Source organism: Caloenas nicobarica, chromosome 1 (assembly GCF_036013445.1).
Source record: "Caloenas nicobarica isolate bCalNic1 chromosome 1, bCalNic1.hap1, whole genome shotgun sequence".
In the NCBI taxonomy this organism is placed as follows: domain Eukaryota; kingdom Metazoa; phylum Chordata; class Aves; order Columbiformes; family Columbidae; genus Caloenas; species Caloenas nicobarica.
The window spans coordinates 48,052,550-48,076,455 of record NC_088245.1 but is presented as its reverse complement, the minus strand read 5'-3'; the positions used below and the strand labels follow the sequence as shown (position 1 = coordinate 48,076,455).

Here is a 23,906-nt window from a genome sequence, read left to right as displayed (position 1 = left end):
GCCAACAGTGGAGCAGTAATGTGACCCAACTGCCAATTACACCCACATCACAGGTGTCACGTCTTTGTGCTTCAGTTCCTCATGAGGATAACAGCGGGAGCAGTTATCCATCCACCCCTTCCCACCCCTCTGGTTATTCAGTCCTATAGGAAACCTCCCTTCTTGTCCCTTTACTTTTGTAATAGGTCTGAATTTCAGCTACCATGTCTGAATTCTGCTGTACCAGAATAAATCACTGCTGCAGCTCTACTTCATAGTAGTAATTGCTGTTTAAAGCCAACACTGCATTTCTCAGTTACTCCAGTCTTTATGAAATTTAGCATCTGCTCTGCTATAATTTCTCGCATGCTTATTCCATCCTCAAAACCAGTACAAAGTTAGATAATGAAGAGACCAAACAGATGTAGACTGCATTCCTCTTCTGCAATAGAGGATGTATATTTTGTTTTAATACTACAATAGGATAACATTTACTTAAATCCCACCAGTCACTAGAATAAATGTCAGACAAATTGTGTACCTACAATACGTAACAGTTGGATTCATCTCTAAGATTGACAGAGCTACTAATTAGACACCTAAGCCTGAGTTAATTTTTGTAGGCTCCCTTCACAGTCAATTGACGCAAAAAAAGTACCTACACAAGGCAGTTATTGTTCTCTGGAGGTGCTTTTTCCTTCTCATCTAAGAAGGGAGGATGAAGGCTAGCTGAGATTCATGTGCCTGTATTGGAGCAAATGAAAGCAGTCTCTCTTTTTTTTTCCCTTTTTTTCTTTTTTTTTCCAGTTTAAGAGAGCGTATATATAAAAAAGAAAAATACTCCACTAAAAATTAAGATAAAAACATTTTTGCTGTTTCTGCTACCCTTCAATAGCATGTGGTCCATATATAGAAACTCTGTTTTCTGTATAGAGTAATTCACCACACATTTAATTTGTAATTATTTGGATAAATTGTGTATAGGATTTTAATCTCCTTATATTTAATCAACCCTCCAGTGCTAAATGATAATACTTAAGCTGTTACTTTGTTGTTTCAGTCAGTCTGTAGTCACAGGAGAAATAAGATAGTAACTAATTCTATGTATCTTTATAGCACTTCTTCTAATGAGCTGATGATCCCCACTGTTACCTCTAGGTACTTCTAGAAAAATGAACACAATAAATCATAATTTACTGGGTAATTTGAAAATTTAAATACAATTTACACGGAATGTTAGTTCTGCTGTTTATAACTACAGCTGTTCAGACACTGCACATCAGAAGGCAGGAGCTATGTGGAAGCTGCGTGAACCAAGCAGCATGTTTGGTCAGTGATTTTGCATTGTGTGTCTTCTGGAGAAGTAAAAGCTTATGGCCTGGAGTACCACTTTATTAAGTGTCATGGTGTAGGTGAAAAATTATAATCAAAGTATCACAAAGTTTTTCATCACCTAGAGGCACCACAAGAGGTTGGAATGGCAAATAGAACCAAGAAACTTTGCCAACTAGTCTTTCTGAAAAAACAAGTAATAAATACAGAAAACAGTTGTGCTTATATTTGGCTTTACTGCTTGTCAAGATAAAAACCAGTCTTGGGTCAGAGGCAGTTTACCATTTTCAACAAGGTCAGTTTTGACTGCTACCGAAGTTCACAATTCCTCAGTAAAAGAATCTCCCTACCAGCAAAATACGAGATACCATAGGAAAAAAAAATCTGGAAGAGCTATTTTTTAGCATCTCTTCTGCCAAAACTAATATAAGTTTAGCCACACAAGTTCCACAGGAAATTCAGATGACCAGTGAAAAGTGACTGTTAAATTAGGCCACTGCATTAAGCCATTATTATATAGAATTAAAATTAACTTAAATAAAAGATGAAACTATTAAAGCATGACCCTACTGTAGAAACATGTATTTCCTACTCACTAATGCTAATAAAACAGAGCTTTATAGTTTCACGTAAAGATTAGTGTTTTGTTAAATAGCACTAGTCTTTCTCATTATTCAAATTTATGTTATATTTGTTTAAACAAATCATAAGCTAAGTAGCATTTTTCTGAACTCACCGTCTACCTGTAGGAGTTATACTGGATCAGAGCTGTGCAGCAGTGATCTTCACCTTCTGCTTTTGTTAAGACACACTGAGGATTTCAATTAAATAATAAAGTAATGCCAGGAAAAAATGGTCCTTGATGCCTAATTACTTAACAATTGGTCAGTATACAGTAGCATAAGGGTTCACATCCCTTTTCATATTTTTGATTATTTTGTAGTTTTTAATCTTGACTGGTTTAAATATGTATGTTGTGGTTTAACCCAAGCTAGCAATACAATAGCCGCTTGCCCGCCCCCCCGCCCCCCGAATAGGGGAGAGAATCGAAAGGGAACAGAGAAACTTGTAGATTGAGATAAACACAGTTTAACAAAGTAACAAAATAACACTAATATACTACTAATAATAATAAAGTGGAAATAGAATATAAAATAAACAGATAATGCAATTCCTCACAAACTCTGTCCGCACCGAGCAGCCAGTCCCAGGAAGCAGCACCTGGTCCTGAACAGCCGGTCTCAGAGAGAAAAGAAAGAAAAAAGCAGAAAGGCCCAGAGGCCTCTGCAAAGGGCAGGATGGCAAAAGGCTGAAATACAGTAAGTCCCAAACTGAACACCCCTGAACAGGTCTCTGTCCTGGCTCCGACACAGAACAAAGAGCCACCCGGAAGATCCTGACTCTCCTTAAATATGAACCATGACGCTAATGGGATGGAATACTTTTATTGTTCAATCTGGATGTCATTCAAGCTCTGCCTCATCCATGCCCCGCTTCCTCGCTGCCTCGCACCTGTGGGCAGAGCACTCAGAGTGTCCTTGGCTCTCAGACCAGAGCAATTAAAAACATTAACTCTGTCACGGGGTGTTATCTTCTTGTTCTCAAACTAAATTCAAACAACAACCACGCTAGCTATGAAAAAGAAAGATTTCTAGCTGCATGAAGAAAATTAACTCGTTTTCAGTCAAACCAGCACAATGGGTTGCCTTGTTATTTTCCAATAATACCTCATATCTTTATAAAACTCCATTTCCTCAACACTGTTTTGAAATCCTGGCATTAGTTATGAGGAAGCTTTTTTTTAGCATTAGATTAAGAAAAAGGATTTCCTATCCAGAGTAAAGCCACAGTGCAAACAAAATTCACGGTAAGTTCACCATAAGCAGATACAAGAAAAATGGCAGAGAATTCCCTTTCTAGATCATATATTTGTATGTTCAAATCTACTAAAATAAGCATGATGTATATTGGCTGCATATGTTGCAGTTCATTGAATTTATGCAGCCATATTTGATGAAAAGATTTGAAATAAGCCCAAAGATGCCACAGGTAAGGCTGTGCCCTGTGAAGAGAAGAGCAGTGGCAGTCCTGATGGAGAGCTGCTGTGGTTAGTACCTACACAGGGCTTAGCCAGTCCTTGTCCAGTCCAAGGGCAAAACCTTGAGTCGCTGGAACCAGGTCAGTGTTTTGCTTCAGTATGACCAAGATTTTAACTCATGACTTCGTGGCAGTGACACTTGAGAAGCCTTATATTTCTTTTAAGAGTGAAGCATTTATCCTGCAGTCAAAATACCTTTGTCTACACTCTACCTCAGGCAGGTGGTCCTCAGCAGCAGACTGATACTCAGGGTCCCTCTGAGCACGTCGTTACTGCTGCAGGCTGGGGAGCAAGCTCAAGCTTTGGCTGCTGATCCCCACACCTCTTTTGTTACTTCCCCCTGTTCCACCTTGCCCTCTATGAAGCAACCCCTGCAGGGGGGAGTTCACACCAAGCGCTGCTCCCAAGATCACATCTTGTTTGACTTTACATGCTCTTCTGAACTGCTTGAACTGGCTGTGCACTCCCAAACATTACCACATTCCAAAAAATCTAATACATACCCTCACCTTCATGCTGGGAAAGCACCATTCTCATAGGCTGCAGTACAGTTTCACATAATTTCAGATACTTCAGACTGAAAGATACACAAAAAAAATCAGAATTACTTGCTGGGTCCACAGGGGTGCCAGAAAGAGTCCAAGGAGTACTGCGGGATGTGAATACAGGAGTCTGCTCTCGAGGGAACTAGCCCCAGCTAGTGTGACTATAAGCCAATCCTCTTGGCATCAGGGACTTTTTTTTATTTAGAAACACAAGCATACCCTCTGAAATCAGGTAGTTGGGACTCACAACGTTTTTAGAGAACCTGAGCTCAGATTGTCTTTGTTCTGACTGCTAAGTCTGAATGAGTCTGGTACAGGCTTATCGAGACATGCAAAACCAGCAACTCACATGGATAATTACTGCTCTCTCTAAACAGCTTGAGTCATCAAGATTGTCCAGCCCACTTCAGAGATGCTCCAGTTGAGACTCCTGTAAAAATAAAAGGATTTTTTTCTTCTGGATAAACAAAATGAAATATGCAGACAAGAAAGTGTATTTCTGTAACTTCAAACAAAATCTGGATTTAGGAGGAAGCATCTTCTTCAACAGTCCACATTGGAGTAAATGAACCGTACCAAAGGTCACTAAATGTCAATGTTCTGTAATTCTCGGCCTTCAGGGGATCAAAGAAATCTAAAGAAATGGTTCAAGTTGAGGCATTTGGCAAAACAATGAGGTGAAAGGCTTTCAAAGTTTTCTGGAGAAAAAAACAATAATTGGACATAATTCTTAAAATCTTCTATTAGGCATTACTAAATAAAAATGCTGTGTTTCCGTTTCAGGGCTAGTGAAATGTCAACAAAAGGAAATAGTGGTATAAAAACAAAAAGCTGTTTTTCAGTTATTCTCAGGACATAAGGGGTTTATTTATTTAAAAATCTGTGACACTGGCAAATAGGCTTTTCACTTTAAATAGCTTGCCAGGAGTTGTTTTGGGTTGTTGGGTTTTTTTTTCCTTTTCAGCTGCACTTATATGACAAATTAATTTTGCTAGAAATACACTACCAGTTCAGCACAGATTTTTTAACAATCAATCTCCTTTCCTGGCATAGTCTCACCCCCTTAGAACAGCCCAAGGAACTGATTCTGAAAATGCCCAAGGAGATGAAAAGATCTGCTTCAATTGATTGTTGAAGTGTAACTGTCAGAAGCATAACTGATCAGTCTTGTTTGGGAAATCTCACTGTTGCTGCTGCATCAGCCAGTCCAAAGGGATTTCATTAGCATCTCACTAGTACCTCTGAGTAAGTAGGAATTTTGACTAGATTGTGAAAGCTTCTAGAAATAATCTATTTTGAAGTGTTAAGTGTATAAATGCAAATTGAGTGGAAACAGCTGTTATTTACGTTCTCTGGACACAGGATTCCACTCCCTGATGGATAGAAAAAAGCAAAATGCCACTGAAAGAACATTAAGAAATCAGAAAATATGGATCTAGTGAAACCACTGTTGGGTGGTATAAATTGGTCTAGCTTCACAGGTTTGCCACCATAACAATATATAGACCACCTGCCCGGAGGACCTGAAGAGCTTCATGTATTTCTTGGAGAAAGTGGGGGGTTCTGAAGGAATGAACATGCTGAAAACAAAAGCATATGAACAAATTCATGTTTCAGCCTTTTATGCAAAGGCTAACAGAGAGACAGGGATTCTCAGAAATACTCTCGCAGAACAAAGCCCCCATTCACAACAAGATTTTGCTATGGACTCCTGGTTGAGATTATGTTCTGCAAAAATTACAAAAGCTCCTGAAATAATGCAAGTAGCATATTCTAGACCAATGTTGCCTGAAAGTGAAGGACCGTGCTGGAAGGAAAAGAAAGCACAGTGTGAATGCTTACTCCTTCAATGAACCCAACCAAGTTCTATGTTTTCATTAGCCTGGCAGAGGCCCTCCTGCATATCCTCTATACATGTCCCCCTTCACTTACTTGGAGGAGATCTCCATTGTCACGTGTTCCACTGGAAAGCTCCTGCTCCCTGCTGCCATACCTGCTTTGATCTGCAACATCACCAGCAACCACCTAGAGTAAAACGAACAGTAATAGACTGGCCTCAGAGAAGATTAAGCATGTTTAAAAATGTACACAAAATGTGGCTGCTAATTTCATTTGGACCAAACCCACTCAGTCAAATCAGCGTTAGGAACCTGGGCTGGGGAATTACAGGTGGGACTGTTTTGCTGTGTTTTCCTTATAGAAGGGAAAAGGAGTTGATACAACCAGCACAGCTAAAGCTCAAGCACCACTGAAACACTCAGTTCTTAGAGCCTGTAGAGTGATTCTCTCCAAGATTAGTTCTGTTTGACTTGGGATTGCTTTGTGCCTGCCAGCACAAAAAACCTGTCAGAACACAGACAAACGTGAGACAGAAGTTTCATTCTTGTTCCATTTTAGATATAGACTCTCGCCTGCTGTTCTGTCTTATGCAAACAATGCATCCAATGGCTAAAAGCATCTTTCAGTTCCTTCCCAGAACACAGACTGATCCACCACAGCAGGTTTTGCAGCTTCCTTCCATCTAGCATGATGTGGCCTGAAATGCCGTGGAAAAATCTGCTGTGCCTCAGGCATCTTTCTGGATCAAATTTATTCCCAGAGGGATAATTTATCAGAGAAGTGAGCTCTGAAGAGAATGTTAAAAATAGTGTTAAAATTTTGAAATACAGGGCAATGGCACTGAAAGTCAGAAAAGATGTCTAGCCCAAACTCACACTTTATAAAGGCTTTGCATATTTCGTAATAATTATGGTTATTATTTCCCCTCCCCCATTCATTTAGAAAGAGAGAGAGATGATAATAATAAACTTCAGCAAATCTGAATTTGGTTACACAGGGCCATCTGTTAATTCTGGTATATGGCAGTAGAGGGCATCTAAGGACTTCAAGTCACATATGGTAAAGGATTAAAATCAGATGGCTGAAGGACTACTCTCATCCCCAACCATTCACCCCACCCCGTGACAGAATTTGCCACCTCATGACCAAACAGCTCAGGAAGCTGCTCCTGAATGACCACAGTTTTGAACCATGCTGAAACTGGGGTTGATCTTAACACACCAGACTAAAAGCTGAAGTTGTTCAGAAGGAGATGTGTGAGCTCATTTCTCATCCCTGGTGCAGGCAGCACTCTGTCACAGCCATGGGAAGAATGGCTGAGGTACAGTGTAAGAGGCGAGAGTAACTGCCTCAAGCAGTCTATCCAATTTTACCTACTACTGTTTGAGCTTTAATTTCCACATATCTGGCAAAACTGCTTACAGGAGGGGCAAGAAATCCTGGGAATGGACAGGCAGCACCAAGAAAAGGCAAGCTGTGGACTAATGCTCTTTCCTTAATCAGGAAGAGTTGCCTTGTGTCTGTTTCCTCTGTTGAGCCTCAAAAAATGCCAGTCTGTCCGTCTGGCCTGTATTTCAGGTTACGTTCTCCCAACATGCCAATCAGTTACAGGATGATGCCTTGAGCCTTCCTGACAAAACGCAAGCACTAATCATGATAAATAAAGAGAGAGAAGGTAGTTGGCAGCTAGCACTGTTTTCTTGTCATCTGTTCAGGTTCGTATGATGTTCCACGTCCAGCCTCTCTTTACACTGAAGCAGGGAAAGCGGCCATGCCTGTCTTGAGCCAAAAGAAGCTAACATGTCAGGGGCAGTTTAAGTTCGTTACCTGACACTAACACTTAATGCACGAATCTGAAAAATGTATTTGATCTAAGCAGCATATACACATACCATAGCAGCATATTTTCAATTAACTGTAAGAAATTTAAAATTATATAAACACATCAGTACATGTTGATTTTCCTGTTATTCAAACTCCTAAATACAGCAACACATCAGGCCTTATGCTGAAGTCTATTATAGCCTTAGTCTGAAATTTAAAAGTGGATCATGCCCAGGAAAGGGTTCTACAACTCATTTAATGATTCACAGTACTCCTGAAATGATATTCATCTGTCTGCTTTCCATGGCAGCACTTTCAATCATAAACACTTAATTGTAGGAATTCATCCTCAAGGCCAAATAACTCTGAGTGAATTAAGCCATCTTTAACATAAGGACTAGAACAGTGCTTTAAAAATAAACTTTTTCTGATAGGAGACTATTTATTCAGAGACATATAAACTAGTTTCTTCACCTTCGTTTTACTTTGCACTCAAAACTCTCTCCTTTGGAAGTGGCCGCTGCATCACCTGTTTTAATTTTCTTTATTTGTTTCAGAACTGACTCTTTGCCAACAAAGGTTATGGATTGGCAGAGCACAGGAGAGCTGCCTGCATGCTGTCTGTCAGGAAAACTTTTTTCACAGACATTACTTGCTCTCTTTGAGAAGTAGGACTCGCAACTGGCAAAAAAACATCTCAAAAGCCTCAAGCATAAAAGGCTTGTTTTTTCTGGCAACTTCTGGACAAGAATGCAAGATTTCACAGTGCTTTCAGCTGTACTATCTCTAGGATTTTTCTAAAACAAAACATGTACATTTCTCCAAAAATCCAGAACTTCAAAGACCGTGGTTGTGAACATGTGTACATATAGGTGTATGTGTATATATACACCTATACACTCTTTCTCAGACATATACACACTTTCTCAGCAAAAAAAAAAAAGCTAAGTAAATATTACAGTCACAGCATCTTATACTACATATAATATGAATATTGAAATCCATAGCAGATATTCTTCTAGTAGTTGTTTAAAATGATTGCTATCAAAACAATTCTTGCCAGTAGTCTTTATTCTATTGTGTTCATTTAAAAAAAGCATGATGGAAAAAAAAAACCACTGTCAAAGCATGTATATTTACAAACTATCCTAAAGTAACTTTCGGCAATATTTAACTAGTTCTAGTCGGAGTGAAATTGAATAATTCACAAAAAAATAAAGTGACAGCCAGAATTCTGCTGTTTATAAAGAAGCCTAACACAGTATAAGGTGAAAACTGCTGTGTAAATTATCCTTTTTTTTGTACTTAGTACCCTATGTTACCACATTCCACTTTTCCTTAACAAGTCCAGCCAAATTATTTTTATGTTATTTTGTTTTTACTTTAAATTGTGAATAGTAAATTAGAGAAAGCATAAAAGCACTACATTTAATGTTTTTAATTAGAGATCCTAAGTGTCTAGACAACCTCTTACTCGATGCAGTTGAGGCCTTTAGATGCTAATGTGAGTGTTAAATAATATAAAGCACATGATGAGATGAGAGAAGGATTTCAATGCCAATGCCACCTTTCATGGTCAGAGTTTCATGCTTGCCAATGATTATCCATCTACCTACCCACTGAGCTGAAGGAAATGATCCTTCTTTTTCTTGACCGTCTCTGAAAGAAAATAATCTGGATGTTATTTCAAAGTACTGCTCTCTTAGTGCTATTTCTCGATGGTTTGCTTTTAAATTACAAGTGCTGGTTTTCTTTCAGAACACCACTGATTCATAGAAATTATTCACTGATTTTTTTATTATTCTCCTTTACCAAATGTATATTCTCAAGAAAGATAAAGCATTCACATCTGAATAGATAAAAACGGCAGGAAATAAGGTGGCAGCTGGTTAAGAGTAAAATTGTTTGGTATACATCATAATTTATTTCATCAAAACATTCTGTTCCTCGGGCAGCTGGAAAGAGCAGAGAGATCCCATTTACGAAAATACTTGTTTTCTCTCTGCTGTATTTATTATGTTTTAGGAACTCTTTGTGAAATAATCAAACATTCCTTCTGACTGCTGAGTGAGAAATCCTCCAAGGGCTCGCATCACTGACCTTGTTCGTGGTGTGGAGCTACAATTAACTTGTTCTAATTTGCTTGAGGTAGAGGCTCAATATTCATATTTCTCTGCTTGAGAACCAGACATGCTGTCTGACCACTGTAATCACAGGACAGGGAGGAACCGTGGCAGTCATACACTCTTATTTAGACCAGTTCAGGTAAACAGTTGTCAAAATATGGTCAATAAATAGATATATTTGATAAACAAAGGCTAGCCTTTTAACTAAAGCGGATTTTTTCTGACCAAATGGTATGTCATGGATAATGGATATTCTGTGCTGCATCTTTGGGAAGGATGCAGAGACCAAGGAAAGCCCCCCCCCCCCCCCCCCCCGCCTTGTATTCTTTCAGGTAGCTAGATAAATCTAGCTAAATAAATCAGTAAACCTTTTCAACAAATCAAAGCCAATTTAGCAGAATCAGCTGGACCAAAAACGTTATTATCCCCTCCTCCACTCACGTCATATTATATAAATAAATCAGCATGCTATCTCTCCAGTAACTTTGGCATACTTTTCAGGAACAAAGTGAAAATAATTTCTAGCAACGCGTACTTCACACTATTGAGAAAATGTTGTTGCCTCCTTCCTTGGTCATGAAAGGGATTTTTGTCTAAAGGAAAAATAAAAACTAAATCAAATAGCCCCGCCCCTTTCTCTTTCTGAGGACATACACTTGAAAACAAGTCAGAAACACACATATTCTGCTTATGATTTTCAAGAACTCTTAATGTTAATGTTTTCACTACTAACATAAATCTCGATTAAAAGTATCTACTATATGAATGATATACTGCCCAAACCAAAATGTTCACGCACAGTAGAAAGTATCTGGAAAAGAAATCAGAGATTCCTTAAGTTTGTGCCTTTCATCTCCAGTCGGATGATGCACCTCTAAAACTGGCTTAGAAGTGTTCATAACTGTATATTAATAGATACAGGCAATGTTTGTCCTAGAATTGCTACCCCAAATATACAGACCAAAAATAAAGCAAACACTTTGTTTGAATTGTACTTACAAATTTTAAATCCTCATTTGTATAAACTATTTTTCTCTTCACATTAGTGATTCTGTTTAGAAGAATTACTGCTTGTAACATAGGAAATTTAAAAAACCTTATTTTGTTTACATGATGGAAAGCTAAGTTTTCAGAGTTTGATGCTTCTTGTCTCTTTCTCCATTTCACATCTTTCTCCTACTCCATTCTAATTTTTTTACATATAGTAAAGTACTTAAGGCAGACCAAGCATGTATTAAACATCATAACGCCAAAGAAGCCAAAAAGTACCTTAAAGTAGTTTCATGCACCACACGTGGCCCATAATCCCAAAAGTAATTTAATTTAATCACCTTTTCTCACCCTTAAGTTTTTCCCCCCGTGACTGTGTGAAAGACTCACGCAGACAGAGGAGAAAACCAGCTAACTAACATTGTTGAAAGAAACAGTGAAATACTAACTTATTCCACCGAGCCTACAGTACTTACGGAAGTCTCATACCAGAGAATAAAGGTAACTGTGAACCGAAATACTCTTATGAGGTGCCAAAAGTGCCATTTAAAGATCAATTTGCAGTTTTTAAGTTTGAATTTCATTACTCTTGTAAATTTATCAGATCTTTAGTACTATTTTAAAAAGACATTAATTTCTCAGGAAAAAAAATCAACAGAACTCTGTTTAGGAAAGATCCTGCTGATATACTGCCTATTTAATTTTTATGCTACCTTTTTCACAATAATATCTGAAGTTTTAAGTAACAAATATTTATTACATTCTTCTGTTCTTGTTTCTCATTCACCACATAAATCATGGTCTTCCTCTCTCTGCCTTTACAGCAGCCAGCTGTGGTTTTAGAAACAAATTATGATGACTTCAATTGACGAATAAACAGCAGAAGCAAAGGAAGTCCTGAGATACTATCCACATAAAAATGCCATTAATAAATAACATAGGGAAAGAGAACTGCAGCAAAGCTGTAATAGAGCAGCTTTGCATCTAGACAAGATGCATTCCATTTCTCTAAGATGAATTAGTGAAGTTTAAAGGAACAGTCCTAATCTGAACACTCATATCAAAATAATATATTTTCAAGCAAAAGTTCTGTGCCTACATATATGGAATTCTTTTAGTAATAAAAATAGATCTGTATTCCTTTTTTTGTTGTTGTTCTTCTGAACGTAGTGAAGCCAGTGGAATTCTGGAAAAGTAAATTAGATTTTATGCAGGATCTCACATCATCGGTAGCAGAACTGTCAACTAAATTTCAAAGGAGACAGATATATTCTCTCTCCTCTTCTTATCTGTCCAATGAAAAGTTAGTGGGGATTCTGCAAGGGTCACTGGAGGCTGGATCTGAGGCTATCTGAACTGCACAGACGAAAACAGGAACGCGAATGACCTTCAAGACCTAAATTGTTTTAAACCATTTCTGAGAATGCCTAAGTAAGAAAGCCCGTGTTTGCTCCTCAGACCTCATTTTAAATCTGTGGTGTTGTCAATGATTAAAACCATCGCCTTTAAGAAACTGAATAAATTAAATTCAAAAGCACCCAGGCATTACAAACAGATGAAACCACACTGACCAGTTCAGTTAACAAAGCAATTTTTTTTTTCCTCAGATGAATCTGCTTAATCACTTAATACAGCACTTTTAAAGAGAATTATTAACTCTAACGCTCTTCACTCATCCCCGATGTTAAAAAAATTGTAAGTAATGCCTGTTACAAAAGCCGTCAGGAAGTGTCCTCCACGATACCCACCCCCCCCTTTTTTTTTTTTTTTAAAAAAAAGAAACGTTTAATTTCAGGAGTTACTGGGGAGTCGCACCGCAGGCAGCCGTGTCCCTGTGGGAGCTTTCTGCGCGCAGGGCAGCTGGCGTGCCGCTGCTGCCCCGCTCCCTCAGCCACACCGTCCAGCCTAATACATATTCATTTATCTCTTTGATAACAAAGGCTCCCTCCCCTCCGATTTTCAAACGTATTATTTTGTATTATTCTATATTATTTTTCTTTTCCCGAGGACTTCAAAAAGACACCCTTTAACCCTTCTCCCGTTAAACCCGAAAAATGCTCCCTCCCGAACACCCCCAGGCAATTCGCAGGGAGCCCTGACTTGCGGGCAGGGGTGAGACTAATACGGCTACTTTTGCTTTGTTTCCCCTCATTCCTTTCTTATTTTTTTGCCTTTCTAAAGTCGGCTCGAGGCCGCCCGGGCAGCGGCGGAAGGTGGCCGGTTACCGAGGAGCACCCGCGGCACAATCAATCCTCTTTACACCGAAAAACAGCTTTGGGTTTATTAAAAAAAAAAAAAAAATATCGCGGAGGGGGAAAAAAGCAGCGGCGCGCGCATCGCGGGTAATGGCTGTTTGTAGCAACGAGGTATTTAGCGCCGGAGGGTGAAGGGGGGTGGAAACCAGGGTGGGGTGTCCCAGGAGCTTCGGCCGCCGCAAGTTCCTGGCACGGAGCTCCTGGCAGCGGCCCCTGACGCGCTCCCGGCCCTGAGGGCGGGCCCCGCCGCCGCGCTCAGGTGCCCGCGGCTGCCGGCGCCGGGCAGGCCGGGCACCCCTCGCCCTCGCCCCGCCGCTCCCGCCCCGCCGCGGAGGGGCAGAGGGGGGACCGCGCTGCCGCGCTCGCCCGGTTACCTCAGGAGGTGCCGCGCGGCCCGCGCGCGGGCGGCCGTTGGAGCTCCAACGGCGGGCTCCAACGGCCGCCCTCGCGCCGGTACCTCAGCGGCCCCGGCCACTGACCTGCTCGCCGCGCGTCTCCCGCCGCTCCGCGGGCGGGGGAGGGGGGGGACGGACGGGGGAGGGTTAGGAGACCGCTGCCCCGTCATGACAGGGGCGGCGGCTCGGTGCGTCGGTCCCGGCTGGCTGCGATCGCGGTGGAGGCGCCGGAGCGGGTCCTGTCACATGATGCGGTTCCTGGAAAGTTCCTGGAAAGCAGCCTTTGTATGTAGCCATCCCGGGAAGGGGGAGCGGCGGGGGGAGGATGCCCTCGCCTCGCAATCAAAGGCGAACAGACCGCCCGCGCCGGGGAGAGGGGGAGAGCGGAGGGTGTTGTTTCCCCAGGAGCACCATCCTCCTCCGGCAGCGGCAGCCTGTCCGTCTGCCCGAGCGCAGCCCCGACGCTTCTCCCCGGCGGCGGGTGCTGTGCTTCCCCGCTCCCCCAAACGCCGCCGGGCGCGAGAACAACCTGACCGCCCCACCTCCAGGCGGCGGCAGCGGCAGCCCCAACGCCGTCCCGCCGAGCCCGGGTGAGTCCCGTCGCCGTCCCCTCCCTGCGCCCGGTGCCCTGCCGCTTCTCCAGATCGGGGAGCCTGCCGCTCAGCTCCCGGGACGAGCTCCCGACAGGCGGTATGAAGGCTCCCCGAAGCCGGAGGCAGGCTGCTTCGGCGCTCCGCGTCCCCGCCGGGGTTCGCGCCGCTGCAGCTAGCTCGCAAACCCTCCATCCCCGCCGAGCTCCCGCGGGCGGCGGCACTTCGCAGGCAGGCGCTCCAGGCGCTTCCCCTTCGCAAGGGGCCGCGCCCGGGCACTGCCGGCAAGGCTGCTCCCACCTGCGCTCGGGACTTTGCGGCCGGCGGCTCCGCAGCCGCTCCGGTGACAGGCGCACCTGTGCCCGGTCCCCGAGCCGGCGGCGGCAGGTCCTGGGCAGGGAAGATGAGGACGGGGATGGGCTTTGCCCCGGGGGTTGCTGTGTGTGTGCCTGCATATGTCGCGATAGAAACCCGTCAGAGTAACCTGTCAGCTGCCACTAAAGTTTAATTTGGAAAAGTTTGAGCTCTGCCGCAGAACCTGTGACGGGAGGAGCCGCCTCGGCAGAACCCCTCACCTGACGGCTGCTGCGCACCTGGAGGCAGAGACTGTGCCCCGTTCGCAAGCACCGGCGGGGGTCCCGGTCTTCCCCGTGAGTCCTCCCCGCCCCCGGCCAAGCCAACTAAGCTCCCCTCGCCTACGCTGCCTGGCCTCCTGTCGCTCCCAGAGTGACGGTGGGAGAGCGAGAGGCTCTTTTTGTCCCTGCCGTTCGCTTCAGCGGAGCGGAAAGATAATTTTTTAATACTATCAGCATTTAATGGAACAGGAAAAGCACATTTCCTGCCCCGCGCTAAATATATCGCGTCCTTCACCGTGCTGCCGCTTCCCGTACCCAAGCGGCTGGCGAGCTTCGGGTCCGACGCTGCCCGCGCAGCCGGCCCCGCAGCCCCTCGGTCATGCCGCTGCCCAGGAGAGGGTCGCTCCCTCCCCGGGTACACGGCCCATGGCGGGTTCCCGTTCCTAGAGGTACGACCTCGCGTACGACCTTACCGCGTATCGTACCGTTCCTACGCACCGCAGCGTGCAACCCTGGCAGCGCCGGGTCTGGGACCTGCCCCGCTCCTTGGTTACCCCTCTCCACTCACACCTTTACGTGCTCGGCTCTCCCCACACGACCCCCTCCTCTCCCAAACCCCTCTCCCAGCGCTGCCGGCCGGGCTCGCCTACCCCGGCCGAGGGAGTGGCGCGTCAACGGGTTTGTCCTTGCAGTAAAGCGAGACCACCTTCGCGGGCCGCCGCCGCCGCCTAGTCCCCGGCGGAGGGGATCCGGGGACAGGCTGGGCGACGGGGGGAGGAGATGTCCCTCCCCCGCTCCGCCGGGAGGTGATCTCTTGCCTTGGGTCCCTCCTCTGGATGCTGGGAAGTTCCGAAGCGGGAGAGCCAGAAGCGCACGGGCTGGGTCGGGAGCGCCTCTCGCGGGGCTCGCCGCTAACCACGCTCTCTGTCCGCTCGCAGGCGGCGCCCGGGCCGGGGACCGGGGCCATGCACCCGGCGCTACGCTGAGCACCGCGGCGGCGGCGGAGTGGAGCCCTCTCCCGCGGGCAACCCCCAACCTGCGTGCGAGCGGGGCCGCGCCCGCCGCCGCCGCCCCCCATGACCCTGCGTTCCGCCGGGTCCCTGGAGAGCGCGGAGGGCTCCCGAGAGCGCTGGGGTCAGCCCGAAGCGGCGGTGCCTAGTCCCGAGGAATCCTGTGAGGCGGCGCAGTTGGCCGTGGCTATGGAGGAGCTGCGGCGGGCAGGTAAGCCCGGACGGCCGGTCTCGAAAAGGGGAGAGCCCGGGGCGGCGGCGCTCGCCGGTGTGTCCGGCTCGCCGCCGCCCGCTGAGCCGCGGTCCCCGGGGAGGCGGAGCGCCGCGGCGGGGAGCCCCGCCGGGCCTAGAAGAGAAGCGGGCGGTGGGGCGACGCTTGCCGCTATCGCTGCCTGGCTCTGCGGGGTCGCGGCCCCGCGGCGGCGAGGGGCGGTGGCGGCGGTGGCCGAAGCGAAAGTACCGCCCGCGCCGGCAGCGCCGCGCCCCGGCGGCAGCCCGGGATCGCTGGCCGGGCGCTGCCTCCGGCCGGGCGGCCGCGGCGTGAGGAGCGGGCGGCGGCGCCGCCGCATCCCCGCGGCCCGTGTACCTGCGCTGCGCTCGGCGGCGTGGCGGCGGCTCGCCCGGCCCCGCAGGACGCAGGGCTTGGCCGCGGGCAGAGGGAAGGGCTTTTGTCTGAATTCATCGCCTCCCCGCTAGGACCGCAGCCGCACCGCCGAAGTTGTATTCTTACCCCTCTCAGTTTCCGAGTGATAGGCAAAGCTCATGTCAACAGCAGCCTACCTGGAGTTACCAAAAGCGGGGTTTTTGCAGGCTGCCAGAGTGTGCCGTGCGGACGCAGCCCTCTCCCCGGCGTGTGCGCAGCGCGGGGCCGCCGGACGGGTCGCTGCTACCTTACGGGCGGCCCGGGGGGTGGTCGGCTCCGGTGTTAGCCTCGCAGGACGCTGCAGGAAAGTTTCTGCGTGTGTATGCATTGATAGGAAGATAAACAGTAACCTGGAAGGCTCTGTCAAAACGAGACGCATTGTAAAGCAAATAAATTTAAATAGCAAATTTACAATACCTGCGGGACTTTAGCCTTCAAGCGACAAAGGGAAGTGGCTTATTAGAAATATATCAGCCAAAGAGCAGCTTTTCAAACAAACAAACACGAATAAACAAACCCCTTCTTTCTCTCTTCTTTTAACAGGGTGGTACTGGGGCAACATGACTGTTGCCGAAGCCAAAGAGAGATTACAGGATGCCTCTGAAGGGACCTTTTTGGTTAGGGATAGTTCCCATTCAGAGTATCTACTGACTATTTCAGTAAAAACATCAGCAGGACCGACCAATCTACGCATAGAATATCAAGATGGCAAGTTTAGACTGGACTCTATCACTTGTGTCAGATCTAGACTTAAACAGTTCAACAGTGTTGTGCATTTGATTGAGTACTATGTTCTTATGTGCAAGGACAGAACCGAAACACCTTCAAATGGAACTGTTCATCTTTACCTGAACAAACCTCTCTATACATCTGCACCATCTCTGCAACACCGCTGCAGAATAACCATAAACAAGTGTACAAATCAGATCTGGGAGCTGCCATTACCAACAAGACTAAAAGAGTACTTGAAAGAGTACCAGTACCAGGTATAAATGTATTTTCTGGATGCTTCTAACGTAGAGTAACTTTTAAATGCAATTCTTAAAATCAGCCAAAGAACTGAGTAACCAGTTGTACAACTCTGCATGGAATTCACTATCAAAACAGTGGCAGTTCTGGGGGAAAGGTTTTTATTTCAGATACCACAAAGGGAGACTTTACGTAGAATAATCCCAGTTTGCATCCTCGGGAGTTCAGCAAGGTGGCATGCTATTCTTGCGAGGAGAGAGAAGGCAGGAATCTGTCCAGATTGTGTTGCTTTGTCAATGGCATAAAATACTGCACTAACTGTCAAACACTAATTGAAGCAGTGGGACTGGGAGAGACTGCAGAAGTGGTCAGAGGCGGATGAGAGTGCATAAGCATCTCAGTTGTCTGGTTCCAAGATTAATTTGGTGCTGGGGTTCGTATAATCCTGAAAGCTTAACTGGATCACACTGTGATAATCTTGCCCAAGTTATGCAACTAATCAAATCCAGTCATAAAAGTGATCATCTATTCAGTTTTTATTGAACTACCATTCTTGTGTTTTTCTGCAAGCAAAAGAGTACTGTAAGTAATCAGTTTAAAACATTGTTTTTCAAAATTCTCTAAAAGCTGACCTTAAGGAGAAATGCCACATCTTTCACAGGAACCCAGTATGTTGCTGATTATACCAGATTGGTATCCCAGAATCTTTGTTAACATGTTAACATCTTCCCAGTGGTGATATATCCATGTTATTACTATTAAGCCTCTTTTGGTTGAGGCTTTAGGACTGTATGCTGCAGACTTGCAGTAGCTGAGGTCCAATGTCAAAACATGGATATCAGCAGTTAGAGCTGTCTTCTACAGTGTAGAATGTTTTCTTCAGTGTGTTTCCCAAAATGTGGGGAAATATGGATTTGGTCTTTTTTTTTTTTTTTTTTGGAAGGGGTCAGAGTTTTTTTCTTTATCTTTTTTTTTCTTTTTTCTTTTTTTCCTTTTAATTCACCAGTGTAGCTGTGAGACCATTACTCAATAAAGTAAATCAAATTGCACAATAATCTCCCAATCTTTGTATATATGAATTTGCTGCTGTTCAGGAAACAGTGATCTTGTGAACTTGTATCATTTCCCAGCTAATCCTCAAACAAATGCACATGTATTCGTGGGGACGAATACCCCTGCTCTGCCTTTGTGGTGCTGCTCTAAAGTATAGCTGGATTATGTTCAGATTAGTGGTTTAGAGGCTGCCTGCTGAATTCCCGTAGTTAGGTATTAGCACAGGACGTTGCTTTTTGTATTACAGCAGTCTTCCACATGAGAAGGGACTAAGATCCTCAATACCCATTCATCAGTCTATATATTAAGTATTTAATAGAAGAAATATCCTGGATGAGAGTAATAGGAGAGCATTAAACAGAGAAACAAGGACATAGATTTATTCTCAGTCAAGTTGCATAGTTTTAACTCTTTCTCTAGCTTACTTTTTAATTAAAGCAAATAGGCCTGTGTTTGAACAAGGAGGGTTGTCAAGACTTGCTGTAATCCAGCCCTGCCCAGGATGAAATAGAAACAACATAAAATAATCATCTAGTTTTCCTTGTGTGTAACTGCTCTGTAGTACTGTCAAGATGCTGCATCTCTTCTCATAAACTCTGGGGCACTGACCAGCTTATTTTGTTGCATCTAAACTCCCAGCATTACGCACTCAGTTTTGTCATTAACATGCTGGCAGAAATGAGTAGCGTGGCTGTTGCGCCAAGGAAGACACAAAGAACCTGAGGCAGAGGAGATGGTCCTTTGGTATGGCAAACACTTGATACGCTGCTGTTCTCTCTGTGGAAAAAGTGGCTTTACTCCCTTCTCATCCACAGCTTCAATTCTCTCCCCTCATTTTTAATGCAAGCTCTAGTACAGAAATAGAGGGAGTTTTCTCCTGAAAACAAAACAAAAGCTTTTGTTATGTAATTTTTTCCCCCATGCCCTGCCAAAATGTAGCAGATTGTTGGAAGTTTTTCACATAATACGGCAACCACCCTCCGGTTCGCATCCCAGCAGAGCTCTTGTATCCCAGGTATGTGTCGTAATCACACGGTTCTTCTGTGCTTGTCATCTGCCTTGCTAGGATCTGCCACCCTCAAACTGAGGAGCTTTTCTTGTGCGTGGTGTCTGTTGAAAGAACTGTATTCCTGGGAACACCTTTAATTCTGATGAACTGTTTTTCTTACAGTTCTTGTCTAGCTCTACCTTGAGATGAGATAGCTGCTGTTCGGAGTAACTTCTGTTACAGTTAGGATACAATAATGTGCTGCTACGTTAACCTCCTATTGCTGGGCATTTTTAGCCAAGGTGATACTTAGCTGTGATACACACAGGGGCCCACTGGGAAACATTGTATTAAGGTCTTTTAAAATAAGTTCCCTCCAGGCTAGCCTGTGGCCTGGGGATTTAAAATCATAAATAGCAAAGCTGGAACGACCTGACTGAGAAGAGTTTTGGGGTGCAAAGAGACAGCCATGTTGTATAAATAAATTATTTATGGCTTGTTGCTGGCAGCCTACTGTATGCAGTCACAGGCCAGGTATACCCTCTGGCAGAGCCAAGTTCTGAGGAACAACGTGGGGCAGATGCAGGGCAGCTCACTGGCCTTTTTGTTAGCAGTTCTCCAAAGCACCAGGGCAAACGGCAGGCTGAAGACAAGGAGTGCTAGCAAAGTGAAAGGTGGTGATTCTTGGAAATAATCAGGAGTAGTTACTGCAACGTGGAATCAAGTCACCAAACCTGGAGCAAACTAATATTTCGTATCATTTGTATTAGTTACTGTGAGGAAAAGTAGGGTCTGTAGCTATGGTGTGCTGGAAGCAGTGAACAATATTTTGAACAGACTGGAGGGGGAACTAGTCCTCTTTGTATGAAAGCATAGTTCTTGTCCTCATTAGGATGCCAGCCCTAGGGTTGATGCATTGCACTAGTAAAACTAAACCACACTATAGCTTGCTGAAAGCTTGGCTTCGTTCTAATGCAGCACAGAGGAATGACTTGTTCTGGTACAAAAAATCAAGGCTAGCACATGATTAGATTATAGCAGTGCAAAAATCTTGCATGTAGACCTTGGGAATTTTCAGGCATGATCATGTTGTCCAAACATTTTTTTTTAAAGTTCAGTGCCTTTTTTTTTTTTTTTTTTTTCACTTTATGGATGTTGTTGCGGCTTGTTCACAGCACTAGCTTTTAAATTGCTGGCCATTCAGATTCCCAAAATTACTTCTAACTGATATATGTCATCCTGAATTGCTAGTACAGAGCGTTCAGTGAAGCCAGTTTCACAGGTTCAACACCCATGAGTCAACCAAAAATCATTATAAGGACTTTAATCCTAAGCCTTTTTTTTTTCATCCCATGTGTTGGTTTGGGTTTTCATTTTTTGAGTCTTGAGGTTTCAGATTATCCAGCAATGTTAGTTGCTGAAAACCTCTTCATTTTAATTAAAGGAAAACTGATAATCCCACAATCCTAAAAGGTGACGCTTGTAAAAAATAATAAAAAATAATTGCAAGATGAATGATGAAAATGGAATTGGTGACTATATTTAGTTTAGCGATAAACCTAGCAGAAGTGTGACCTAGGTCTCCGTTAGTCGTATGCGTATTTCCCTGCTGCTAGTATCATCATCAGAGACAGAAAATGGCGCAAGTACAAGATGGATGGGTAGAGCAGGAATGTAACCAAGCAGCTGCACCCAGTGCATTAGAAATAATTTTATTTTAATCTGGTCTGATCAGTATTGTCCTAATTATATTTTATGTAACCACATTCTAGATAAACAATATATGTTTTATTAGCAAGAAGGAAAAATGTTCACTAGAATATGGGGGCAGAAAGGTTTATTTTTGTATCTTAAAACAATCCAGAACTTACTCCTCACTAAAAACTGTGGAGCTTCAGAATCTGAGACTCTTATAAAGTCTCATCACCTTAAGAAAACAGAATCTACATACAATAGGAAGGACAGGGTTCTGTAGCTGCATGAATTCCTGTATCTTAGCCACCTCACCTGTCTTAGCCAAGTGTTGCTGTAGGTAAATTACCTTGTTAAAGATTGTAGAAAATCTTTATTTACTTACATGTTCTATTCAAGAGCTTTTTCTTGTACTCCTGATAAAATTCCTACGGATTTTTCCTTTGGCTCTAAGCTTAGGATCTAGTGGAAAGTAAGTTGAGTGGTGTCAGGGCTTTGTTCTTAAGCCGAAACGAAACACATGATGGAATGGGAAGGGACATCTTTAGACATGGGTGTCGTGTCTAACAGTCATTTAAAATAAAGGAAAATAAAACTTCTGCTGACTTTGCTGTCATTAAAAAAAAAATCTAAGTGTCATATTGACTGCTGGAGGAAATAGTGTCTTGAAGGATTCTAGAACTTGTATTACTGATTCTCAATAATTAGAAGAAACTTTTCTGTCAAAAGAAGAAATTTTATTTTTAAAAAAATACAGAAAGAAATAAAACTTCAAGTACAGAAACCATCACATTTCCAAATAGAATAACTAGAAATTACTTGAAAGGTCTGAGCTGGTTAGTGCTGTATATGCAAAGGAAGTGGGGATGACAAGCTACTTTGGTATCTTAGCCTAGCTCCTGAAAACCACTTCTTGATTAGTGTTAACTTCAACAGGTCTCAGTATTTTGCTAAGACCTTAGCATGGCTGAAAATGCCTGGAGACAACATTCCACCGACACCGAACTTCGGATCACCAAGGTCTGAGCTCGCTTTACAACAACATGGCAGCTCGCCATGGTATTGCTGAAATTCGGTAATTTCTCCAAGGGGCTGAAGATCAGTCAAAGAATGTGGGAGGCAGAGTTGGTGCTACCAGGGGCTGTGGACGGCATCGGTGCCAACCATCGCTGGTCCTTATCTGCTGGCTTAGACAGGGGACACACTGGAAGCGAGGTAAAAATACAGCTGCCTGGAGCCCAGATGAGAAGCTATTGTGCTTGCTGAGGAGGGAATGATCTGTCTGGCTTTTGGTGTCTGAGAAGGGACTGGAGGTAAAGAACATAGAAAAACCAGCAGCTCCTATGAGAGGTGGCACTTCTCACAGGGTGGATCAATTAACTAGCCATCAGGACTAGCATGATGCTGAAAGGTGTTTTATTATGGTAGAGCTTAAAGGTCCTGGGAGTAACTAGTATCAGCACAGAGTATGAAACCACGTATAAACAAAGTCTGGCTAGAAAACTGAACTTCAGGAAAAAAATAAACTTATAGCAAAATCAGTCTGTCTTCATGCCAGGGTTGCCACGAGGGGGGAGGGATTAACTGTGTTTATCTAGAGGCCTTTGAAGTAGCCAGTGTCTCTGAGAAAGTCTAGGTACTAAAATACATCATCACAATGATGGTGTTCAATCTCCCAGGTAAACTGTGGATTTTATTTTACTTAAATCTCATTTAAAAAAAAAAAAAAAAAGGATTGCACCTGTGTTTTGTTTTGTTTTCTTCCAGAGTTGGAGCAATTAACTCTCCAGGAACTGAAATACCAAAATAATGAAATAATGTAATTACTTTCTATGATATTAAGGAGTAAAAAAATGCAGGAGCAAAAGCTATTCACATTAGCATAAGAAACAAGCTGACATTTAATAGGAAAAAGTTCAAACTGATAATACCCAGGAGAAGTTCAGTGCTGAGTGCTGCGAAGAACGAAATACATTTAAAAAAATCCCCGAATTCAATGTGCCTGCCTTAATTTTTCTTTTATTGGCAGGCAGGGTTTATATAAGTTAACCCTTTTGTTTCCAGTCAAATTCTTCCATATAACTGATGTTTCATAGGTGAGGATTGCAATTTGGTGCAGTCAGTTAACAAATTGTCAATGCAGAAGTACATGAAACATGGGAAAAGATTCAAAGCCCAGTGCAAATTCTTTTGACTTCACTGAAGTTTTTTGGATCAGGCTCGATAATAAGAATTATAGCAGAAACTGTTGCAAGACTGATACCTGAAGGCTGTAAAATGCCTTTTCAAAACATTTGGTTACAATTTAATTGTCTCTCTTCTGGTTGCAGCCCTGAAATGGGATCTGCTCAGCTGAATCTCTGTACCTATCCTCAGTTTGTCTCAGGGGGAATCTCCAAATGTGAGGGGTTGCTCTGAACACATATCTTACACGTCATACATTTGCTTTTTTTCTTACCCAGCATGCTGCTACTCGACACAGTCTGGAGGGCAGAATAAGTTGTGGATTAACTGTTATTGTTTATGGGCTTTTTAGCTGATTCATTTTTTTTTAGGAAGAGCAATATTAAACAGGACTGAGCCTATATTGGCTGTGATTTACCCAGCCATAAAGTGGGCAGTGGACTTAACATTTTGTAATTTATCAGTATGGGGTGAAAAGTCACTTATATTTCAATTAATATTGATAGGAACTTAAGAGGGAAGGATGGTAATATCTTTGGCTGCATTGCTAGAAAGAAGAAAATAAGTTAGGAAAGTGATATTCTGGTCTAACTAGATTACAGTGGAAGTGGCATCGCAACTCCGTCGTGAGCTGAAGCGCTTTGGACATGCATTTTCTGCAAGGGAAACTGCCCGCGAGAATAACTGTTTCCTGGAAATTCATGTTTCTTTTAACTCCCTTGATGGAAGATGCAGCGCCCGCTGTAACCAGGCATGGGACAGGTTTCATTTTGAAAGGGAAAAAAGCAGAGTAAGGGAATTTTTAATGGAAGGGTATTT

The 23,906-nt window shown here is 43.8% G+C and overlaps 1 protein-coding gene across 1 annotated transcript; it reads left to right on the top strand.

Moving 5' to 3' along the window:
• The first annotated feature begins 13,886 nt into the window (after window positions 1–13,886).
• Window positions 13,887–18,051, top strand: SOCS2 (suppressor of cytokine signaling 2). Its single transcript, XM_065648206.1, has 4 exons — window positions 13,887–13,973; window positions 14,509–14,623; window positions 15,487–15,769; window positions 16,745–18,051. The coding sequence occupies exons 3-4, from the start codon at window positions 15,625–15,627 to the stop codon at window positions 17,191–17,193; spliced, it is 594 nt and encodes a 197-aa protein (XP_065504278.1). The 5' UTR covers window positions 13,887–13,973; window positions 14,509–14,623; window positions 15,487–15,624; the 3' UTR covers window positions 17,194–18,051.
• The last annotated feature ends 5,855 nt before the right edge of the window (window positions 18,052–23,906 follow it).